The sequence below is a fragment of the Schistocerca cancellata genome, chromosome 4 (assembly GCF_023864275.1).
Source record: "Schistocerca cancellata isolate TAMUIC-IGC-003103 chromosome 4, iqSchCanc2.1, whole genome shotgun sequence".
NCBI classification, from domain to species: domain Eukaryota; kingdom Metazoa; phylum Arthropoda; class Insecta; order Orthoptera; family Acrididae; genus Schistocerca; species Schistocerca cancellata.
Window position 1 is genome coordinate 832,350,788 of NC_064629.1, and position 23,467 is coordinate 832,374,254.

The following is a 23,467-nucleotide window of genomic DNA, read 5'->3' on the forward strand; positions in this document are numbered from 1 at the left end:
GGAGGAGCAGCGAGTGAAGGATACCTGACATCGCGGCTTTCTTGCAAAAAGAGGTTAAGTGCAGAGGCAGCAGATCGATGGTGTTGTGGGACGATCGGCTGAGCCGTACCGAGCCGGTCGTGAGGGGAGCGGTGGCGGCGAGGCGGTCCGTGCCGTGCCGAGCCGGCGGCGTGGCGCAGCTGTGGCGCTGCCGGCAGCGCCGTGGCGGCGGCGGCGCATTCGCCCCGCAAACCACCAGCTTGCCGTGGCTCTCAGTCGCGCCTGCTCCCTCTGTAACTACTGGTTTGTTCTCTTCCGTGTTGTGTGCCAGTGTACTCACAACATCTCTGTCCTACACGTAATTACAGTTATCAGTGGTTGAGTATAACAGTCGTACAGGCCTACTACTATTTTCTCTCTCTCTTACGTAGCCTCCGACAGAATGCTTCTTTAAACATTTTACTACAGTATTGCCATAATCTTTTCTTACGTTGTAAATATGTTTCTCCAGTTTATTCAGACAGTTTCGTGATGCAGCTTTACGAGGTAACGGAAGTCGTTGGGTGCAGCCCACAAGCGATGAAGTACTTTAGTCAATATACCTACTACATTCCCTTTGTAGCAACCGCAGTAAAAACTACCACTCGCTCTTTTAAAACCAAGCTATAACTATGCGTGCATGATAGGATTACACCCCCTGCATTGCACCGCTTCATTTGAAATATATTTGCTTGAATGATAATTAGTAATGTACGGCTCCCTATGTGCTGCAAGCTGCAGTAGATAATACGGAACGAAAATTTGTAACACCTGCAGAGGGACGCACGGGAAGAACTCGTGTAGAATTATAACTTTATGCCAGTAACATTGAAGTAAAAAAGGAAATGAGAAAAATGTATTCGGCTTTTTCGAATCGGCTATTCTCTACTGAAATGTCGACAGTCTGATGGATCAGTTACTGTTGCTGTCTAGAGTCCAGTTTCTGTCCATCGATTTTGCCTAACAATTCTTCGGTTACCATAAAAGTATAAATTCGAGGGTTTAGCACCACCATTTTTTGAACACCGAAAAGCATTATTTGCATTTGAAAAAGCATGAATATAACTAAGCTTGCTTTGCATCTATTAATATGAGAATGTAAATATAATACAAAACTAAACAGCGCCTGTTTACTATCGTCTGTAGTCAGCTACATTATTTTTCTATATCTGCAATAGGACACTACTACTTGGTGACTAGGTAATGCAATTTTCTACAAATAACGCTTTATCTTCAGTGAACAGCTATCGTCACTGATTTTGTTACACAGCACTGTTATACTTTAAAGATATTGCTGTAAGCGCATACTACACTAAATATAATTACATCACACCAAAATACCTTAGGGAGACCAGCAGTAGATGTCGTTTTTCTTTAAGGGTTACCGTTGAACTTTCTTCTTATTCTTTAATTGGCTGCCCTGTAATCGTCTGGAACAACTATAATGGGAATTCATAAATGATTCCCTTGTGATTTAAATAAATAACTGTTTCTTATCCTCATTAATATCAATATCACATACAATTTCAGCACCATTCACTTACAGATATGTAGAGTTTTATGATATCTGACTGCTCCATATCTGTATGTTATAACATGCACCTCACCATCAATCAGTTCAGTGTACAGAATGTAAATGCTACTATAATGAATGTTAGTTATATTACGTTTAAACACTACACAAATTTCACACTCTGTTAACAAAGTGCTATGCTTGGTTTGGTTTTCTTAAATAAAGATTATATCATTAGTTTTTTGGACAATTTAGAATACTGCAATTCTCGTATTACTGCAAAATTAACGTTAGGTGCATGTTGCTGTAGTCACTATTTTACGAGTAAGTAACCTATAGAAACTAAACCATCAAACTTTCTTTCTTTGTACCTGTGTGTTAGGAAACACACAAATTTGTTCCTTGCACTTAACTTAGTTCTTTTTTCTCTTCCTTTATTTATTTATTGGCTTGCACTCTATTCTATTGCATAGCGTACTATTTTATATTGTTTTCTTATTCGCCTTTCCTACACTTATCATATGCCACTTCTAGATGATATATTTTTGTTGTTTTATAATAAGTACCGCTACTAATCATTCTGTGGCCCATATATGAAAAAAATTATTTTCATTTGTGACAAAATGTCTAATGGAGATAATTTTTGTGCTGTGCATATGTCTTAGATGTTCATTCTGTTGGCGTTTGTATGTCAAAGACTAGTTCAGGAAGCACTTAAAACTGTAATTTTACAGAAATTTGCTTCAAATACGGGTACTTAGGACTTCTTACTTGTGTCCTGCTATAGACGGTGTAATAAACAGAGACGATAAGAGACAAAGAAAGAACGTCACCTACTATGTACGACACACGTGATGTCATCTCACAGTCACAGACATCCGCAGATCATGGTCCAATATGTGTGCTTATAGTGCGTTTTTTGATTTATAAAACTGAAACTGAGTTTCTCAAACTAAATTAGTGGAGACTATGTGAAGTTAAAAGGTTAGTTCTAAATTATGTGGGTCAGACAAAACTTGTGCTAACCCAGAATAAATTTGAAATGTGGGCAACTGCCTTATGACCACTTTCATCATATGGGCTTATCAGTACTTGTGAATCTCAAGTTCCTTGTTTCTAATTTCAATGTCATACTACAGTCTGGTCTCGACTAAAACACAATAACTTACCAGTTTTATATGTGTAAGGATGAATTGAGAGAAGAATTGAGACCTCTCAAAACACAAAACACCATTTTCCCTTTTGGTCGCCGAAATGCGATGTTTATAAGAATCTGTTTTGTTTCTTCCTGTTAAATTTGAACCAAGAAAATTACATGTTACGAATATGTCCCCTAAAATAATGGCTAACTCTACTAAGTGAGCACAAAAAGCCTTTTAATGCTGATAACTAGCATCAGGAAACGAACACATAAAAATGTCTAAAAATAAGTGCAAATGTTCTGATTCGTTTTTTCTCCTCTGTTTCCTGACAGATGAAATGTAATTGTAACGTTTTGGTAAACAAAAACTCATGTCACATTGTGCAGCAGCTTCTTTGAAGTCAGAGTAATCTTCTACAGTTAATGGAATTATCCTAATTCGCATCAATCGCTGTTTTCTTTTTTTGCACACGGTTATGCCCTACATAGTTCTTTCAACTGAGTAGATCTTAGCTACGAGTAATTGTCCGTACTGCAACGATGCTCATTTACATCTAAAATGAATTAATTATCTCATTATTTACTGTGTTGTAAAACACTTTTCATAGTTAAAATATTGTCTCTTGAGGCTTCTGCCATTTTTGATGTGTTCCTTCCATGTGTAACTAACATAATGTTTTGTGAACTCAATTAATTTATCAGGATACTTTTAAAAAAATACATTCACCGAGCATAAAATTTACTGGTCAGTGCCAAAGTAAGTACATTGTGAAGTTTAAAGATAAACTATTGTTTCCAAAGTTTAATGTAATGAAAAAAATTATTACAGTTTTTCTAATATTGCTGTGATAGGTTCGGATGAGATTGTAATGTTGTCATCAGCTCGAAGATTGGTTTGAGTAGTAGACTGCTTCACTAGGCATGGTCTTGCTGGAGGTGGTATGCGTTGCCTTCCCCCTGACGTTCGAACTGACTTTTCCATCAATTTATGTCGGACCTGTTTAACGTAGGCTCCAAACCACGGCCGAAACCGCAAACCCATCCCGAAAATAAACTTTCAATCTTTATGTTCATTTGATTGCACTTTTCCAAGTATATTCTGGAAAATAAATGACTTTACACAATCAAAGCCAGATTATTTTTTCCTCTTAATCTACGGCGTATTTCATAATAACAAATAATTTTCTGCATTCTTGGTCACTATGTTTAAAGTGCATTAATATCTGTCTGACTACGTCGTCACTTGTTGGTTAAAGGTAACGGATGAAAATTTGTATTCTTTTTTCGAAAGGGGAAATTAGCATTAAGTAAGAAAGCATGTTCTAGTGAGTATCTGGTGTGAAGTGTCCCCATACTTTTGTCCATGTCGGAAATGACACTTCCTTTTCCACTCCGCCTCATGAATGGAAGATGGATTATACAGTGTGAGCAAAACTTACTTCACCTCCATTGTGTTCGTGGAGCTGTCTGCAGAACTTCGCATTAGTAAGCGTGAAGCCACTTCCCATCGTCACAGACGCAGGAAGCACGTGCGCTCTACTGGACGTTCCCATGGAAGATGAATCCGTTACGCTAATAATCACCTATCCACAGTGGCTCTAATTCTTACACCTTAAAGCTGATAACTCATTTAGTGATCGGTTTTTCCAAAAGGAAGATATTAATTTGTAACGAGTGGCAGGAAGTTAATGAAAACCAACTATAGCTGCTTATGTAGACTCGAATACGTTCCGTAAGTAGCGAAAATGTTTATCCAGATTGTTTTCTGTCCTTTACTAAGTGATAAAGTAAATTCCATCTGCAGAGTGCCATTGCGACAGTTTTCTTTCTCGCGCCTTTGTGATCGCATATTCACCTTAAGTAGTGGCATACAGGCAATCTCTTATGAACTGGAAATTCATTCATCTAATATATTTTCTCCTGATACAAAAATCGCACATCGCGATAGTCATGCGAACACAGAAATGTAAGCATTTCTTGGTCCAATAAAAATACTCTGCGTACGATTATATCTCTTAGTTACTAATGCTGTTTAATCGTTTTGTATCGTTTCAATGGCTGTAAGTAACATTTCTCTCAGGCGCATAAAAAGGAACGGAATTTTAATAAATTTTTTCAGGGAAATTGCTCCTGTGATAAATTAGTTTTATTAATTAGTTTAACGATCGTTGGATTCAACTATTTAACGGTTTTACGGAGATGAAATTGGTGGAGTAATTTAAACATGTTGTTTCAGCCGGTCGGTGTGGCCGAGCGGTTCTAGGAGCTTCAGTCTGGAACCGCGCGACCGCTACGGTCGCAGGTTCGAATCCTGCCTCGGGCATGGATGTGTATGTGATGTCTTTAGGTTAGTTAAGTTTAAGTAGTTCTAAGTTCTAAGGGACTGATGACATCAGATGTTAAGTCTCATAGTGCTCAGAGCCATTTGAGCCATTTTGTTTCATGAGGAACTTAATATGTTTAGAGCGCACGTAAATCCGAAGTCTGCGAATGCACCTTGCTGCCAGCTGCATCATGTCAAGCTACGGGTCTCTTTGTTTGATTCCTCTGCGAGCCTCCACGTGTCGTGTGCAGCTCAAGTGATCTCACAGATGTTGTAGGACAAAGTCAAGCTGCCTTCAGTGTTTTAAAGCGATGATTGGGAAAGAGCTCTTCGTAGATGCATTGAACGATCCATAAATTAACTTCCTCTAGCTGCATTAGTAACTTGTGTGCCTAGACGACTTAAACGTGACTGCAGAACGAGGACATTGGATATGCATGGTATTACAGTTCGAGAACAAAAAAATATAATTCATACATACAGACATTTACGTACTTACAGGTCTAGCTTGACAAGGATGGAGAGGAACCACCCTGACATTTGGCGAAGTAATTTAGAGAAACCACGGAACCACGGAACCAAAATCAGAACTGCGGGATTGGACGTTGAGAGCCTCCGACGTCCGGACTACTACGCTAGTCTGTTAGAAGATGTTAAAAACGTGCAACTTTGTTCTTTTTGTCTTTAATTTACGATATTGTTTTGTTTACACAATCTTGCAAAAAATGCTTCAAATGGCTCTGAGCACTATGGGACTTAACTTCTGAGGTCATCAGTCCCTAGAACTTAGAACTACTTAAACCTAACTAACCTAAGGACATCACACACATCCATGCCCGAGGCAGGATTCGAACCTGCTACCGTAGCGGTCTTGCGGTTCCAGACTGTAGCGCCTAGAACCGCTCGCAGTTTTGCAAAGAAGCAATGTAAAAAGCTAGTGCTACTTTGCTGAATCATTCATTTGTAGTTAGAGTGGACTTGCGTATCTTAATTACGACACATGAATCATAAATATACATGCGTTAAAGTCATTAACTAATTATAAACAAATTAACCGAACACCCATTTAATTATCAGTAAAATATAGTCGCAAAAAGTCTTTTGTATTCATATGTAACAAATTTATAAAATATTTCGGAAGTGTCATGTATCTTCCCAGAGTAACAGATACAATACTTTTTTCGTCAGGGCATATACGATCGAATCTCTTTTTAACTACAAATTACTGCAAAGGTATAATGAGGAGTCAATGTATGGATGTTTTTATTAACCGTCTTTCGTCTGTGATCCTAATCTCCTTCATCAATCGCTCGAACTTACTGATGAACTAACTGTATGAAATTTTCAAAAATGGTTCAAATGGCTCTGAGCACTATGGGACTCAACATCTTAGGTCATAAGTCCCAAAGAACTTAGAACTACTTAAACCTAACTAACCTAAGGACATCACACACACCCATGCCCGAGGCAGGATTCGAACCTGCGACCGTAGCAGTCCCGCGGTTCCGGACTGCAGCGCCAGAACCGCTAGACCACTGCGGCCGGCATGAAATTTTCGTTTAGGGGCATCCAGCCATACGCAATAAATAACTACAAGAATAATACAACTTTTTAAAACCTGGCTTTGGATTACTATGGTTACAATTCCTCTGTTATAGTCATAGATGTGACCTACAAAAAAGTCGTTAAGCTTGAGTGTATCTCACAAAGTTAAGTTGCACGAATATACGACTGAGAAACGTAACCGCTAATAGCTATTCTCTAATTCCACAGAACTCTCAAAACGACATATTTAACGGTTCCTTCAAAAAAGTCACAGCTTATTTCTTTTTTCAAAGATGGTCATCTATCGAAAAAAGAAAGCAGTCATCAATATCATAATGCATTAATTGATTTGTCCCTCTTCCTCTCGCATTCTTCTGGCATCTAAGAAGGCTTAATCAGCCAACTATTGAAACACCTACAGCTCAACACAGAAGTAAAATCACGTTACAATTTATTTATTGGGCCAACCATGTCATACCTGAGCTGTGGAATTTATTCCGATACTGAAACTGTACTGCAGTAGATATAGGAATCGTAAGATTGCATCTTGAGGCCCCTGTAAAAACAAAGCAAAGCTCTGTGTTCTGACCCAGACGGGCCAGTAGGAACCAACCTACCGCCGTGTCATTCTCACCATTATTCGGACGGATGCGGCATGGAGGAGCTTGGTGTCAGCACATATTTCTTCCAGAATTTGTGTTTTTCTTTTCTTTTCTTTTCCTTCGATTCGCTACTCCTCACTCAAGTAGCTGCTCAGCTTGCATCAAGAGGCTGAGTACATCCTGTTCTCCACTTCTCCCACCAAGGAAAAATCCCTGGCAGAACCAGGAATTAAACCCAGGTTCTCCGCGTAATAACCAGTCACTCTGACTACTGACCTACGGAATCAGTAAAGGACGCTTTGCGAAATCGGAATACGCAAGATAACACTCTCGCAAGAAATCAGAAAAAGGGGAAAACATTCACACATTCTGGGACAGAAACCGCCATGTTCTGGAATCACCACCAGCCTCCATAACTAGTGTCCCCCTTGACCCCTCTGCGATCAGTTCAGCTGGTGGTGATATGGTACATAAAAAATGCATACATCCGCAAACAGGCCCAGAGGATCGCTCTAAGCCGACACCGAACGAAATAGACTCGCATTCGGGAGGACAACGGTTCAAAGCCACGTCCGGCCATCCAGATTTAGGTTTTCTGTGACAAATGCCGGGATACTTCCTTTGATAGGGCGCGGCCTTTTTCCTTCCCCATCCTCAATCCGAGCTTGTGCTTCGTCTCTAATGGCCTCGATGTCGACGGAACGTTCAACCCAATCTTACTTCCTTCCTTCTTCGAAGCCGACTGACCACTGTGTCACACTCTGCCGTGTGGTGTCATTCAGATGCAGTATGTACGAGCATGGTGTCTTCCTAGTGACTGCACATTGCTCTTCCTAGCGTTGTAGGCTTTACAGACCCTGAAGCCGCTACTTCTCCTACAGGTAGTTTATCAACTGACCTTACAAGGCTGATTTGACCCCTTTCCCGTCCTCCTACTAAGGAAAAATCCCTGGCAGTTCCGGGAATTTAACCCGTCTTCTTCGCATAGCAGTCAGACGCGCTGACCGCTTTACTATGAAAGCAGTCTGATCCTGGTACATGCTGGCGTTTGTTTAACGCTAGATTACTAACCTCCCTCAAGTTTACGACTGCAGTTGTTACCAATTTGTGGTTCCCGCCATTTGTTAGTATAGAGTGCAAAACCGGACATTTTGTACTTATTTTGTATGTGACATACCGTTGGAGATCTTATACTTGAAATTAACTATCGCACAAACTATAAATTATGACTTCCTGTGAATCAAAAATGGTGTTGTAAAATACGGTAGTTTAGTAACAACGTAACATTTCCACTCTTCAGTGTTCTAAGGTTAAAGTCATGCACGTATTGCTCTTTACCGGTTTCTTAAGCTAGAACTCACACACGGATACTTGGTATCACGAAGCGTCCCTTACGGGTGACTCAGGATGGAATCTTACATCTCTGAAATGAACTAGAGTAAAATCTCAATAACAGAATAAATAACATAGCTGAATGTACGAGGCTGGCTCAGTTGTAAAGTGCCAAACTACAGATCGAAACGTCTCTGATTTTATCCCCAGTCAGTCTTATGATCTTTATCTGTCAAGTTGCTTCATGGTTCAGAGTCTACATTAAACTGTAAATGACTGGGTATATCAGTTCAAAGGTCAGAGGAAGGCAACAGCAATAGGGCCATGCCTAGGAAAGCACTGTGGATGGCAAATTTACCTTCTGTTTAGCAGAACTGAAAAAGTATTTAGCACGGCAACAGCTGACAACACCGTGTGATATTCCTTCATTGATAGAACCAACAAATACATCACAACTTGTTTTGTACCGTATATAGGTACAACTATTTCCCCAAGGTGAAGTCAGAAGTACCACAAAATAACTCAGAACTTATCTGAAAAGAAAACCTGAAATTTTTGTGACGGCTCCCAAACCCAAGGTCCTCGGCGGTACTTATGGGGCAGCCACCACAAATTGTATAAAGCGTGGGTAGTGACCAGGATGTAGCTACGTCTGTTGACCGAAAAATAATTAATGACAAGAATTGCGCCAGCTAGAATGAGGAGATAACTTATCTTTAATTCTGACGAAACGTGCACCAGCAATACAAGTCCAAGTAATATCCAAGAGTAGTCCGTGTACTGAGCCTAGTCGAATACAATAGCAAATACCACACTGCAATGGCTCCGCTATAAACTCCACGAAAGGCTAGCAATAGAAATCGACAATGGACTGTCCGTCTCGGGGCCAGCGCTCCTCCTTATATGGAAAAGGCAGAGGGCGCTGCGGACCCGAGCTCAGCCATGGCGCGACCTCTTCCGTCGGCGGTAACGCCCTGAGACGCCGACGGCCGCGACAGGAACTGTGGCCAGCGATGTCACGGTCAGGGCGCGCGTGCCCGAGTTGGTTGGGTCCGTGGATACAACAGAAATCTCTGATCAAGCACATTGATTCCCACTCATCCAGCACCAGATAATCGAGGAAATACTAAAAATGTACAGTTATACTCACGGATGCATTTTTTGGTCACAAATCTAGAGACGTATGCCTCATATAGTCATTCAAATGGTTCAAATGGCTCTGAGCACTACGGGACTTAACAGCTATGGTCATCAGTCCCCTAGAACGACACAGAATTATGCCTCATTTAGGCATTATCCGATACAGAAGTACATCAGATATAGATTAATGTAAGAGTTATTAATATGCGCAGCACATCGAATTCGTGTACGGGCCACAGAGTAGTGTGTACGAGATTGTGAATGTGGTGTAGTGTGGCAGGCCATGGAGGAGCGGTGATCGCTGAGGGCGCGGCGATGCGGGAGCCGTGACTTCTACTACCACTGCCATGGCGGAGGAACCCGAGGTCATCCCACCGACATTCTTGCAGAAACTGCTGTTTTACACCACTGCGTTCTTCATCCTCCTCGGGACTTTCAGCCTCTTCGCCTTCCTCTTCCTCGTGCCTTTCGTGATCGATCCGGCCTTCACCACAATCTTCATGGAGTTCGACACGAACCCGGCGTGGTGTCAGACGGTCGACACGCTAAAGCAACAAGGTGTGTCCAACTGCACCTGGAGTTCGTGCCGCGAGGGCTGCACCAAGGAGGTGTACGAGTGCACGCAGATCCGGGTAAACTACAAGCTGAGACCATCCGAAGGGGAAGAGGGAGGCGAGGAAAGGAAGGCCGAGGAGGACGGAGACGCGCGGGTGGAGCGCGCGCTGCGCGATTACGAGTACTTCGAGCCGCAGAAGGAGGAGGACGACGAGGCCGACTTCTCCGGCGACGAGGACCAGCCGCTCGAGCCACGCACGGGGCTCATGGGCAACGACTCCGAGTGGTACTTCACCTTCGCCAAGCTGTTCCCCAACGTCAAGGGCTGCGGCTACCCGCCGATGCTCAACTGCACCATCTTCGTCGGACTGTACGAGACGCCCGGGACCAACTTCTCGTGCTACTACAGCAAGGTGGACCCCGGGCTCGTCATCAGCGACCTCGACATGCACCAGGTGTACATGAACCTGGTGTACGCCATGGCAATCCCCATACCTTCCTTCATAATATCCGTCATCTACCTGACGTTCGCTTACTTCGTCATCTACAACGAAGAGCCGGAGGAAGCGCTGGTGGACGGAGGTGGCGACGCGGACGTGGACGGCGAGGGCGGCACGGCGACGCCGCTGCCCCCGGCGCTGACGCCCGCCAGCGACGCCTTCCGGGAAGACCTGGCCAGCTTCGGCCACCAGCTCAAGGTCGCCATGGCCGACGAGCTCAGCCGCGAGAGCGTGCCCGACGTCGTCGCCAACTCCACATCCGTCCCCGGGTGAGTCTACACACTTCTACAACTTTTTGGGGGCCCTAGGACGCCGTGTATTTTTCATCACTAATTATAGTATTTAAGGGTTATTAATCCTTTTTTGGTGAACTCAAATTATAAATCGCAGCTGATGACAGTTTTACTTGCACGGTCCAGTCGCATTGATGTGACCACCCGTTAGAAGTCTAAATAGCCACCTTTTGCAGTGCGGACGTGCAGGAAGAGGGTTATGGAAGGTACATAGTGGGATGTGGAGCCACGACAACTCCAATGCCATGGCCAGCTGCAGTACGGTTCACTGTTAAGGATCCTTAACGCAAACAACCCAATTGAGGTAGTCCGATAAATTCTCACTTGGGTTTTAATCCGGAAAAGACGCCGGGGGAGGGAGGGGGGGGGGAGGCGTTTAGTGAGCAGGCCACTAATCATGCTGGTGCTCTCTGAACCATGAACATATACTGTGACACTTTCTGAGGAATAACAAACTGCATACACATCTACATCTATTTCCTGCTATTCACAATAAAGTGCCTGGCAGAGGGTTCAATGAACTACCTTCATGCTGTCTCTCTACCGTTCCACTCTCGAACAGTACGCGGGGAAAACGAGCACTTAAATTCTTCTTTGCGAGCCCTGATTTCTTTTATTTTGTCGTGATGATCATTTCTCCCTACGTAGGTGGGTGCCAACAGAATGTTTTCGCAATCGGAGGAGAAAACTGGTGATTGAAGTTTCATGAAAAGATCCCGTCGCAACGAAAAGTACCTTTGTTTTAATGATTGCCACTCCAGTTCACGTATCATGTCTGTGACACTATTGTTGTTGTTGTTGTTGTTGTGGTCTTCAGTCCTGAGACTCGTTTGATGCAGCTCTCCACGCTACTCTATCCTGTGCAAGCTTCTTCATCTCCCAGTACCTACCGTAGCCTACATCCTTCTGAATCTGCTTAGTATATTCATCTCTTGGTCTCCCTCTACGACCTTTACCCTTCACGCTGCCCTCCAGTACTAAATTGGTGATCCCTTGATGCCTCAGAACATGTCCTACCAAGCGATCCCTTCTTCTAGTCAAGTTCTGCCACAAACTCCTCTTCTCCCCAATTCAATACCTCCTCATTAGTTGTGTGATCTACCCATCTAATCTTCAGCATTCTTCTGTAGCACCCCATTTCGAAAGCTTCTATTCTCTTCTTGTCTAAACTATTTATCGTCCATGTTTCACTTCCGTACATGGCTACACTCCATACAAATACTTTCAGAAACGACTTTCTGACACTTAAATCTAGACTCGATGTTAACAAATTTCTCTTCTTCAGAAACGCTTTCCTTGCCATTGCCAGTCTACAATTTATATCCTCTCTACTTCGACCATCATCAGTTATTTTGCTCCCCACTACTCCTTTACTACTTTAAGTGTCTCATTTCCTAATCTAATTCCCTCAGCATCACCCGATTTAATTCGACTACATTCCATGATCCTCGTTTTGCTTTTGCTAATGTTCATCTTATACCCTCCTTTCAAGACACTGTCCATTCCGTTCAACTGCTCTTCCAAGGCCTTTGCTGTCTCTGACAGAATTACGATGTCATCGGCGAACCTCAAAGTTTTTATTTCTTCTCCATGGATTTTAATGCCTACTCCAAACTTTTCTTTTCTTTCCTTTACTGCTTGCCCGATATACAGATTGAATAACATCGGAGAGGGGCTACAACCCTGTCTCACTCCCTTCCCAACCACTGCTTCCCTTTCATGTCCCTCGACTCTTATAACTGCCATCTGGTTTCTGTACAAATTATAAATAGCCTTTCGCTCCCTGTATTTTACCCCCGCTACCTTCAGAATTTGAAAGAGAGTATTCCAGTCAACATTGTCAAAAGCTTTCCCTAAGTCTACAAATGCTAGGAACGTAGGTTTGCCTTTCCTTAGTCTATTTTCTAAGATAAGTCGTAGCGTCAGTATTGCCTCACGTGTTCCAACATTTATGCGGAATCCAAACTGATTTTCCCCGAGGTCGGCTTCTACCAGTTTTTCTATTCGTCTGTAAAGAAGTCGCGTTAATATTTTGCGGCTGTGACTTATTAAACTGATAGTTTGGTAATTTTCACATCTGTCAACACTTGCTTTCTTTGGGATTGGAATTATTATATTCTTCTTGAAGTCTGAGGGAATTTCGCCTGTCTCATACATCTTGCTCACCAGATGGTAGAGTTTTGTCAGGACTGGCTCTTCCAAGGCTGTCAGTAGTTCTAATGGAATGTTGTCTACTCCCGGGGCCTTGTTTCGACTTAGGTCTTTCAGTGCTCTGTCAAACTCCTCACGCAGTATCACATCTCCCATTTCATCGTCATCTACATCCTCTTCCTTTTCCATAATATTGTCCTCAAGAACATCACCCCTGTATAGACCCTCTATATACTCCTTCCACCTGTTAGAAGTCGAAATAACCACCTTTTCCAGTGCGGACGTGCAGGAAGAGGGTTATGGAAGGTACTTAGTGGGATGTGGAGCCACGCCAGCCGTGACCAGCTGCAGTAGGGTTCACTGTTAAGAATCCTTAACGCAAACAGCCCAATTGAGGTAGTCTGACAGATTCTGACTTGGGTTTTAATCCGGAAAAGGGGACGGAGGAGGGAGGGGGGAGGCATTTGGTGAGCAGGCCAGTAATCATGCTGGTGCTCTTTGAACCATGAACATATACTTTGAGACCGGCCGGTGTGGCCGAGCGGTTCTGGGCGCTTCACTCTGGAAACGCGCGACCGCTACGGTCGCAGGTTTGAATCCTGCCTCGGTCATGGATGTGTGTGATGTCCTTAGGTTAGTTAGGTTTAAGTAGTTCTAAGTTCTAGGGGACTGATGACCTCAGAAGTGGAGTCCCGTAGTGCTCAGAGCCATTTGAACCAATATACTGTGAGTTGTGTGACAAGTTTCATTGTCCTACAGGTAGATGCCATCTTGCTGAGGAATAACAAACTGCATATACATCTACATCTACGTGATTACTCTGCTATTCACAACAAAGTACCCGGCAGAGGTTTCAATGAACTACCTTCATGCTGTCTCTCTACCGTTCCACTTTCGAACGGTACTCGGGAAAAACCAGCACTTAAATTGTTCTGTGCAAGCCCTGATTTCTCTTATTTTATCGTGATGATCATTTCTCCTTATGTAGGTGGGTGCCAACAGAATATTTTCGCGATAGACGGAGAAAACTGGTGATTGAAATTTAATGAGAAGATCTCGTCGCAACGAAAATCACCTTCGTTTTAATGATTGCCACTCCAATTCACGTATCATGTCTGTGACACTATCTCCCCTATTTCGCGATAATACAAAACGAGCTGCCCTTCTTTGTACTTTTCCGATGTCATCCGTCACTCCTACCTAATGCGGAGCCCACAAAAATGGCTCTGAGCACTATGGGACTCAACATCTGACGTCATGAGTCCCTTAGAACTTGAGAACTGCTTAAACCTAACTAACCTAACGACATCACACACATCCATGCCCGAGGCAGGATCCGAACCTGCGGCCGCAGCGGTCGCGCGGTTCCAGACTGAAGCGCCTAAAACCCCTCGGCCACACTGGCCGGCGCGGATCCCACACTGCACAGCAATACTCCAGAATAGGGCGGACAAGTGTGGTGTAAGCAGTCTCTTTGGTAGACCTGTTGCACCTTCTAAGTGTTCAACCAATGAATCGCAGTCTTTGGTTTGCTCTACCCACAGTATTATCTATGTGATCGTTCCAATTTAGGTTGTTTGTAATTGGAATCCGTAGGTATTTAGCTGAATTAACAGCCCTCAGATTTGTGTGACTTATCACGTAATCAAAATTTAGCTGATTTTTTTTGGTACTCATGTGAATAACTTCACACTTTTCTTTATTCAGGGTCAATTGCCACTTTTCGCACCATACAGATATCTTATCTAAATCATTTTTCAAGTAGTTATGATCATCTGTTGACTTAACAAGACGGTAAATGACAGCATCATCTGCAAACAATCTAATACGGCTACTCAGATTGTCTCGTATGTCGTTAATATAGATCAGGAACAATAGAGGGCCTATAACACTTCTTTGGGGAACGCCGGATATTACTTCTGTTTTACTCGATGGCTTCCCGTCTATTACTACGAACTGTGACCTTTCGGACAGGGGTGAACATTCTCCTCAAGGATAGATACATACTTGTGTTGATTCATTGCGCCTTCCAGAATGACGAGTTCATCCAGGAAATGCCACGAAAACATTCCCCAGATCATAACTCTCCTTCCTCCGCCCTTCCGATGACTGTTGCGTGACTGTACATGCCAGAGGCTATCTTTTCAGTGGAGCATAGAACGTGATTCATCTAAAAAGTCGACCTGGCGTCACTCTGTGGATGTCCATTTGCGGTACTGGCATGTGTAAATTCCAGTGTTCGCCGCCATAGACTACAGTCAGCAAGGGTGCATCAACCAGGCGGGTAGCATTCATCTCACGCTAGGTGAGGAGAGCCCTACGTCATAGTGACGTAGGCACGCGTCATCATGAGTTTCACGAGTTGTCGTATCGACTGTTGTGTGCATTCTGTATATATCGACTGTTGCGTGCGTCTTGAATCTCCATTGTTATTTGTTTATGTGCTTTCATTGTCCTATTGTCCGGTGTTGCTAGCGTGTACGTCGTTCTGAACATGTTCTCTAACGGTGATGAGAGAACTTTGAGCAGATCCATGAAGATAGTCTGAAAGATTTCACTATCTTTCCTAGCTGATTTACAACACGAAGGCAAAATTACATGGAACTAGATGGTTTAATGTTTCTAGCAACATTCGGAATTATCTTCAGAACCACTTCAGTTTCTCAGTAACGTTTCTGCCCACATGAATTATGTACAATTCATTGAATTTTATAAAAATACGAAACACTTTAATTTCTTCCTATTTCTCGTTTTTATACACATGATTTATTCAATATTAATCGGATTGAAAACGTGACTAGACACTTTTTTAACTTTCGTTATGGTTATGATTCCTTCATACAGATATTCTTTACGTTCACGAAACACACAATAACACCCCACATTCTTTGGATTGCAGCTTAATAATTAATTACTTCACTTTTCTGTCCACAGGATTTATGCACGGATTTAAAAAGAATGACAAGCTTTTTTTCATTTCGTTATGGCTCCTTCGCTCAGACATTAATTATGTTCATGAAGTACACAATAACGCCGCAAATTGTTGGGATTACATTTAACAATTCATTCAGCTGGGATGAGCATATCACACAACTCCTGCCACTTCGTTTGTACGCATGTATTTACATTTAGCTTTGACGTTATCGGTACAACTGCAAAGATCGATATCCGTACTCATTTGGTCGATTTAGGTTATTTACGTCACGATGACGTAGCGTTACGTCATTATGACGTAGGGTTCTCCTCACCTAGCGTGAGATGAATGCTACCCCTCTGTGGATGTCCATTTGCGGTATTGGCGTGTGTAAATTCCAGTGTTCGCCGCCATAGACTACAGTCAGCAAGAGTGCATGAACCAGGCGCCTGCTACACAGGTCCATATGAAGCAACGTTCTCCGAACGGTCGTTGAGGAAACATTGTTAGTAGCCCCTTAGTTCATCATGATGGTGAGATCCTCAACAGCTGTATGTCTATTCGGTTGTGCACATCTCCCAGCCATCGTTGACCCCTGACATATATGGCCCGTGGTGAACCACAGTTGTTCAGTGCCATTTTTCCATGCGCGGTGTACTTTAAACACTGCGGAACGCGATCAGTTTACATACTTAGCCGCTTCGGAAATGCTTCCACCCTTGACCCAAAAGCCAATCATCATGCCCCAATGGACATCAGATAAATTGTTCCGTTTACGCATTACGACAAAAAATGGTTCAAATGGCTCTGAGCACTATGCGACTTAACTTCTGAGGTCATCAGTCGCCTAGAACTTAGAACTACGTAAACCTAACTAACGTAAGGACATCGCACACATCCATGCCCGAAGCAGGATTCGAACCTGCGACCGTAGCGGTCGCTCGGCTCCAGACTGTAGCGTCTAGAACCGCACGGCCACTCCGGCCGGCCGCATTACGACAACGACTGCGTTGTTTTCCTCGTCCCTCCTACACGTTTTATATTCCCTCAGCTGTTAGTGGCGCTGTCTGCCGTCTGTGATTGGTTATTGCACGTTCACATCGAACGTAGGTGGCGATCATATTAATTTGGCTAAACCGTGTAAAAGAGATGCTGTCAAATCTCGTTGTGTACACCTTCTCGGTACTTTTAAAGTCGTGTGTCTAAACAAGACGCTTGCTGGTGAAATTCAAGCCGGCTGATTTGAGGGAGGGATTAAAATGGCAGAAATGATTAACTCAGTCACAACGTGGTGGAAAATGGGGAAAAGTTCGGATATACAGTGTGACTGCGTGACGATGTTAAAAACTTTCATGGATGATGCATAAGGGTAGATGTATGAACTGTAGGTACCTGACCCTGGTTCGGAAACGACCGAGTGGAAAGATATAAGGGAAAATCGTTGTGATACCTCTGACACTGGAATACAGGATATGTCGCTTAGATCCGGACAAATGAAACTCTTTTTAAAAAACAAATTTATTAAAATAAAATACAAATGATAATGAAAATTCTTTTACACATAAGTAGTGGTATCTTTCACGAGTAACATGACTCGATGCAACGCACTTCAGCCGCAATGACTGCCTCCAATCTTGTCCTGAAGCGATCGCACGCACTCTTTAGAACAGCGCTGTCCATATTCGCGAATGCTACTTAGATAGCGGCGCGTAGAGATGTGACATTAGGGTGCCTCGTCTTATTGGTAACGCATTAGACTACGCTGCACGCCTAGTAGTCGAGGGGGTTCAAATCCAGGCAATTCGGGGCCAGAACTCCTTTAACCAGAACATGTCAACGTTATCCCAGAGCCAGTTTTGGACTAAATGGATCGTATGAGGTCCTCCTTTGCCATCTCACGCACTGGTCGCTCGCTTCCATGCAATACTGACGTCATTTTCCTCAGACACTTCTCCGGGTCCTCCCAAATCAGCGCTGAGCCTTTCGATGGCTGCCTCAGTTCGTGACACGCGTTTCCTCGAATGAGATTTCCTCGCCGGGTTAGCGGAACGTTCCCCAGACTTCTCCGAAACATTACACTTGACCACAATATCGTAGACAGTTGATCTCGGGTACCCGAAGACTCGAACTATTTCAGTGGACGAACGCCCAGCGCGAAAACTAACGATAATCGCGGCTCTGCGGTTGTACTCCGCACTTGTCCGTAACATCATGGCCGTTTTCGGGTTCTGACTGTTTACTAGATGCCTATAGCTTTCAAGAACGCCAGTTGCGACCTACGACGGAACTACGGTATGGCGGGAAATTCAAATTGAAATTTGTCCGGATTTAAGCGCAGCACCCTGTACATGCTGCAGTACTGTTTTTTTCTAAGATTGTGGGGTACGTAACTTTCGGAATTGGTAATATGGATCAAAACAAGAAAAAAATGTGTGGTAAACATGTTCTCCGAAACGCATATCTTAAAAACTGTTGGCACTTGTTGAATATAATAGATGTGTTTAACAGTAGCGAAGGTGAACAAGTGCTCACAGCCCTTAATGTATGCATTTTAGAGCCCATATTTGCTGGACATTGTGACTTGTGGTCAATACATCTACATCTACATCTACATCTACATCTACATACATACTCTGCAATCCACCATACGGTGCGTGGCGGAGGGTACCTCGTACCACAACTAGCATCTTCTCTCCCTGTTCCACTCCCAAACAGAACGAGGGAAAAACGACCGGCTATATGCCTCTGCACGAGCCCTAATCTCCCTTATCTAATCTTTGTGGTCTTTCCGCGAAATGTAAGTTGGCGGCAGTAAAATTGTACTGCAGTCAGCCTCAAATGCTTGTTCTCTAAATTTCCTCAGTAGCGATTCACGAAAAGAACGCCTCCTTTCCTCTAGAGACTCCCACCCGAGTTCCTGAAGCATTTCCGTAACACTCGCGTGATGATCAAACCTACCAGTAACAAATCTAGCAGCCCGCCTCTGAATTGCTTCTATCTCCTCCCTCAATCCGACCTGATGGGGATCCCAAACGCTCGAGCAGTACTCAAGAATAGGTTGCACCAGCGTTCTATAAGCAGTCTCCTTTACAGATGAACCACATCTTCCCAAAATTCTACCAATGAATCGAAGACGACCGTCCGCCTTCCCCACAACTACCATTACATGCTTGTCCCCGTTCATATCGCTCTGCAATGTTACGTCCAAATATTTAATCGACGTGACTGTGTCAAGCGCTACACTACTAATGCAGTATTCAAACATTACAGGATTCTTTTGCCTATTCACCTGCATTAATTTACATTTATCTATATTTAGAGTTAGCTGCCATTCTCTACACCAATCACAAATCCTGTCCAAGTCATCTTGTATCCTCCCACAGTCACTCAACGACGACACCTTCCCGTACACCACAGCATCATCAGCAAACAGCCGCACATTACTATCCACCCTATCCAAAAGATCATTTATGTAGATAGAAAGCAACAGCGGACCTACCACACTTCCCTGGGGCACTTCAGATGATACCCTCACCCCCGATGAACACTCACCATCGAAGACAACTTACTGGGTTCTATTACTTAAGAAGTCTTTGAGCCACTTACATACTTGGGAACCAATCCCATATGCTCGTACCTTAGTTAGGAGTCTGCAGTGGGCCACCGAGTCAAACGCTTTCCGGAAGTCAAGGAATATGGCATCCGTCTGATACCCTTCATCCATGGTTCGCAAGATATCATGTGAAAAAAGGGCGAGTTGCGTTTCGCAGGAGCGATGCTTTCTAAAGCCATGCTGATGCATGGACAGCAACTTCTCTGTCTCAAGGAAATTCATTATATTCGAACTGAGAATATGTTCGAGAATCCTGCAACAAACTGATGTTAAGGATATTGGTCTGTAATTTTGAGGATCCGTCCTTCTACCCATCTTATATACAGGCGTCACCTGCGCTTTTTTCCAGTCGCTCGGGACTCTTTCAAATATAGAAACCAAAGAGCTTGCAGTAGAAGAAAAAAATGTTCAAATGTGTGTGAAATCTTATGGGACTTAACTGCTAACGTCGTCAGTCCCTAAGCTTACACACTACTTAACCTAAATTATCCTAACGAAAAACACACACACACAGGCCCGAAGGAGGACTCGAACCTCCGCCGGGACCAGCCGCACAGTCCATGACCGCAGCGCCTCAGACCGCTCGGCTAATCCGGCGCGGCGCAGTAGAAGAGATGTGTTTCACAGTATCGAGGTTGAACAAATGCTCATAGCCCCTAAGATATGTATTTTAGAGCTTGTGTCTACTACACATTTTATTTATTGTTTTGGTCCATACAGCCACCTCCGAAAGTTTCCTACCCTACAATCTTAGCAACAACTATAAATTTTGACTCGGTCGTTTCTGGACAAGGGTGCCTCACCTCAAACTGATACATTTACCCTTCTCCATCATCCCTGAAAGCTTGTAATATTATCACGGAATCACTTTGTATATGAAAAGTGGAAATTGAAAACGTTCTACGTGACTTTTTTTTCACAAAATGCGTTTTTAGTGGTATTATGATCTCGGTACTCTGTTGCATGTCCTTGCATGTCCCAAGCCTTGATCCAGGTGTCAAATTATGGAGAAACTGTTTAAAACATGCGTTGGTAAATGCCGCATGGTCTTTGTGACAGACAGTGCTTCTCTCTGGAAGTCCAAAATTTGAAGATATGAGAAACGGTTTTTGTTGATTACAGTTCTACTAGTTAAAAACCTACTGCTGTATTTCTGCACTCGTATTATCGCAAATAAAACATAGTCCCTCAGCATCACCGGCTCTTTGAACAAAATCTTTCTTATTGGCTCTTATACCCGGTCTGTTTCCTGGCATGGCATTAAGGGCGTTCTTAATAAAAATTTTATTTTCTAATTTCTCCTATTACATTTTGCGGTGGTGCGATGAGCAGCATAAGGCTGTGGCATCAGAATCCTTCTCAATTTTTTAGGTACAAACATGATATATTTGGTTTACAATGTGAGTATAAAGGGACAGTTGTGTAACAGAAGGAAAGCCACAGTTTACCGTCTCGCCAACACTGAGACCATTAGATACACAATGCGAGCTCAGTTCTACAGGTATATGGCAAGGCTTCGTGCCGAATAAGACGTGCTAACATTTACTTCTAAGTTATTTCCAGAAGCCATGGATAACCTACTTCAGCGTATAAGTAACGTGCTGCTACCGAATAGGAGTTCAGCACGTTGACACACCGGAAACTGGCTTGGGTAATGGGACCATTAACACTGTTTATTCGGGTTTACTAAAATGGTTCAAATGGCTCTGAGCACTATGGGACTTAACAGCTGTGGTCATCAGTCCCCTAGAACTTAGAACTACTTAAACCTAACTAACCTAAGGACATCACACACATCCATGCCCGAGGCAGGATTCGAACCTGCGACCTTAGCAGTCGCACGGTTCCGGACTGCGCGCCTAGAACCGCGAGACCACCGCGGCCGGCTCGGGTTTACTTGTTGGCCCCAATACCTTTGTTGCAAAATGTGTACGACACAAAAATGAGGGCAGTACCTTCTGTTCGCGAATTTTCCATAAAATCCATCTCCTTTAACACTAGTGTTGTTAACAAGTTTGCCTTCTAGTGTTTCTGTCGATCTTCATAATTTCAATTACCCTTTCGTGCTTTATAGCTTATCGATGAAAAGATCTTTCATTCCGGACGACGATTGCTTTAGAACTTCTACACTGTACGTTTCTTGTTTCGTCAAGTGGCAATTGTTTGTGTTCTGTCTCTCGCAGTGAAGTACAGAATAACGTTTTCCTTTGTTTTTCCACCTTCTCTTTGATGCAAGATTATAGCGCATGTTGGTTCCGTTGTCAGTCGAGCGATAGTGATTGTACATCTCAATACAAATGCTAATATATTTTTGTCCACGTCATCCTTAACCGGAAAGTAAGACGCCAACTGCAGAATCGTATCACACTGGATCTGTAACACTGGAACTTTAATATTTATGGAATATTCCGTCGATACTTGGACAAACATATTAAAATCTTAAACACACAGTATTGATATTCCTCAATAATATATATTTAATAGTTCGTTATCAACCGGCCTTCGGCTTTCTAAGCAATCTTCGGATAACATGATAATAAACAAATACTCTGCACAATATCAGCGAGCGTTCATAGCTGTACAGAAATTTTATTTCAAAGATGTGTGACTTTCTACGACTATATACAGATACAAAAACACAATCATAATTATATTCACAAAGAAACTCTAAAAAAATTATTCTTATATAACTTTTACCCAAGGATTAAAAATAGAGGAATGTATAAGCCACAAACATTGTGCAAGTGAGTAATGGTACATGGAAAAACTGGCGAACTTGATCAACATGCTGAAAAACGGGAGTGAGGGGGGGGGGGGGGGGAAGTAATCTGCGTAATGTGGGCAGTGAACAGCTATAACAAGCATATTATGTAATGGTGAGGAAAATATTAAATGGTTGCAGCAACTTTAATAAGAGTGAATAACGAAACTGTATTTGGTCATTAAGTACCAGGTCAAGATACTTCGATTCGTATTCATTAATAGTCATAATTTCGAGGATGGTAGATTTCTGTCTTCAGTTCCTCCATTAAGAACATCACATTTAATATCATAAGAATGACATTCATTCAGAGCGTGTTAAATATAGGTGGAATCTTTCTTTCTCAGTCTGCAGTTCCTTTCATGCTCAGTAAGTAAGTGATTGATCTACATATAATTTGCCACACAGATTGTAGGAAATCCTTTGAGTTCCACTCTGTTCTGAATATAGAATCTTGTCTTTAATGTTGAACAGAATATGGGCAACACTACTCTTAGTATGAAAAGCTGGTGTACGCAGGCTGAACATTAATAAAACCGACAAACTGCAGGGACGGATACCTGTCTGGAAATGGAGAAAATGATGTCCTCTGAAGATGTGTCCGGAAATGCGACGTTGCCTCAGTAGATGGCGCTGACGAATGATAGTTCCTCTGACCACGCGCCGTGTGTTCCTTGTGTGTCGCAGGCTGTGCGCTTGACGAAGCGTACTGTAAGCAGCAAAACGTCCGCCCCCGGTAGCAGAGTGGTCAGCGCGACAGAATGTCAGTCCCAAGGGCCGGGGTTCGATTCCCGGCTGGGTCGGAGAGCGAAGAAGCTCAGGGAGTGGGTGTTGTGTTGCCCTAATCATCATCATTTCATCCCCATCGACGCGCAAGTCACCGAACTGGCGTCAAATCGAAAGACCTGCACCCAGCGAACGGTCTATCCGTCGGGAGACCCTAGTCACACGACATTTACATTTTTAGCAGCAGAACGATCCGGTATTCAAGTCGGGAACAAGCCGAGATGGTGTCTGTGTAAGGCCAAGTAGATGGAAACGGTCGAGAGGTAGCACGGCTATACCA

The 23,467-nt window shown here is 43.2% G+C and overlaps 1 protein-coding gene across 10 annotated transcripts in view; it reads left to right on the plus strand.

Annotated features, from left to right (window-relative positions):
- Nucleotides 1–210: 210 nt before the first annotated feature.
- Nucleotides 211–23,467, plus strand: part of LOC126184899 (protein tipE) — a 230,645-nt gene continuing 207,388 nt past the window's right edge. Inside the window, exons 1-3 of one of the 10 annotated variants that reach the window (XM_049927543.1) lie at nucleotides 261–337; nucleotides 491–525; nucleotides 9,887–10,938. In XM_049927543.1, the coding sequence (XP_049783500.1) occupies nucleotides 9,962–10,938 (977 nt within the window). In that variant the 5' untranslated portion in view covers nucleotides 261–337; nucleotides 491–525; nucleotides 9,887–9,961. Of the gene's footprint in view, nucleotides 526–1,115; nucleotides 1,219–9,886; nucleotides 10,939–23,467 lie in introns of those variants that run through there. The other 9 variants (XM_049927540.1, XM_049927545.1, XM_049927542.1 and 6 more) reach the window with 9 other exon arrangements.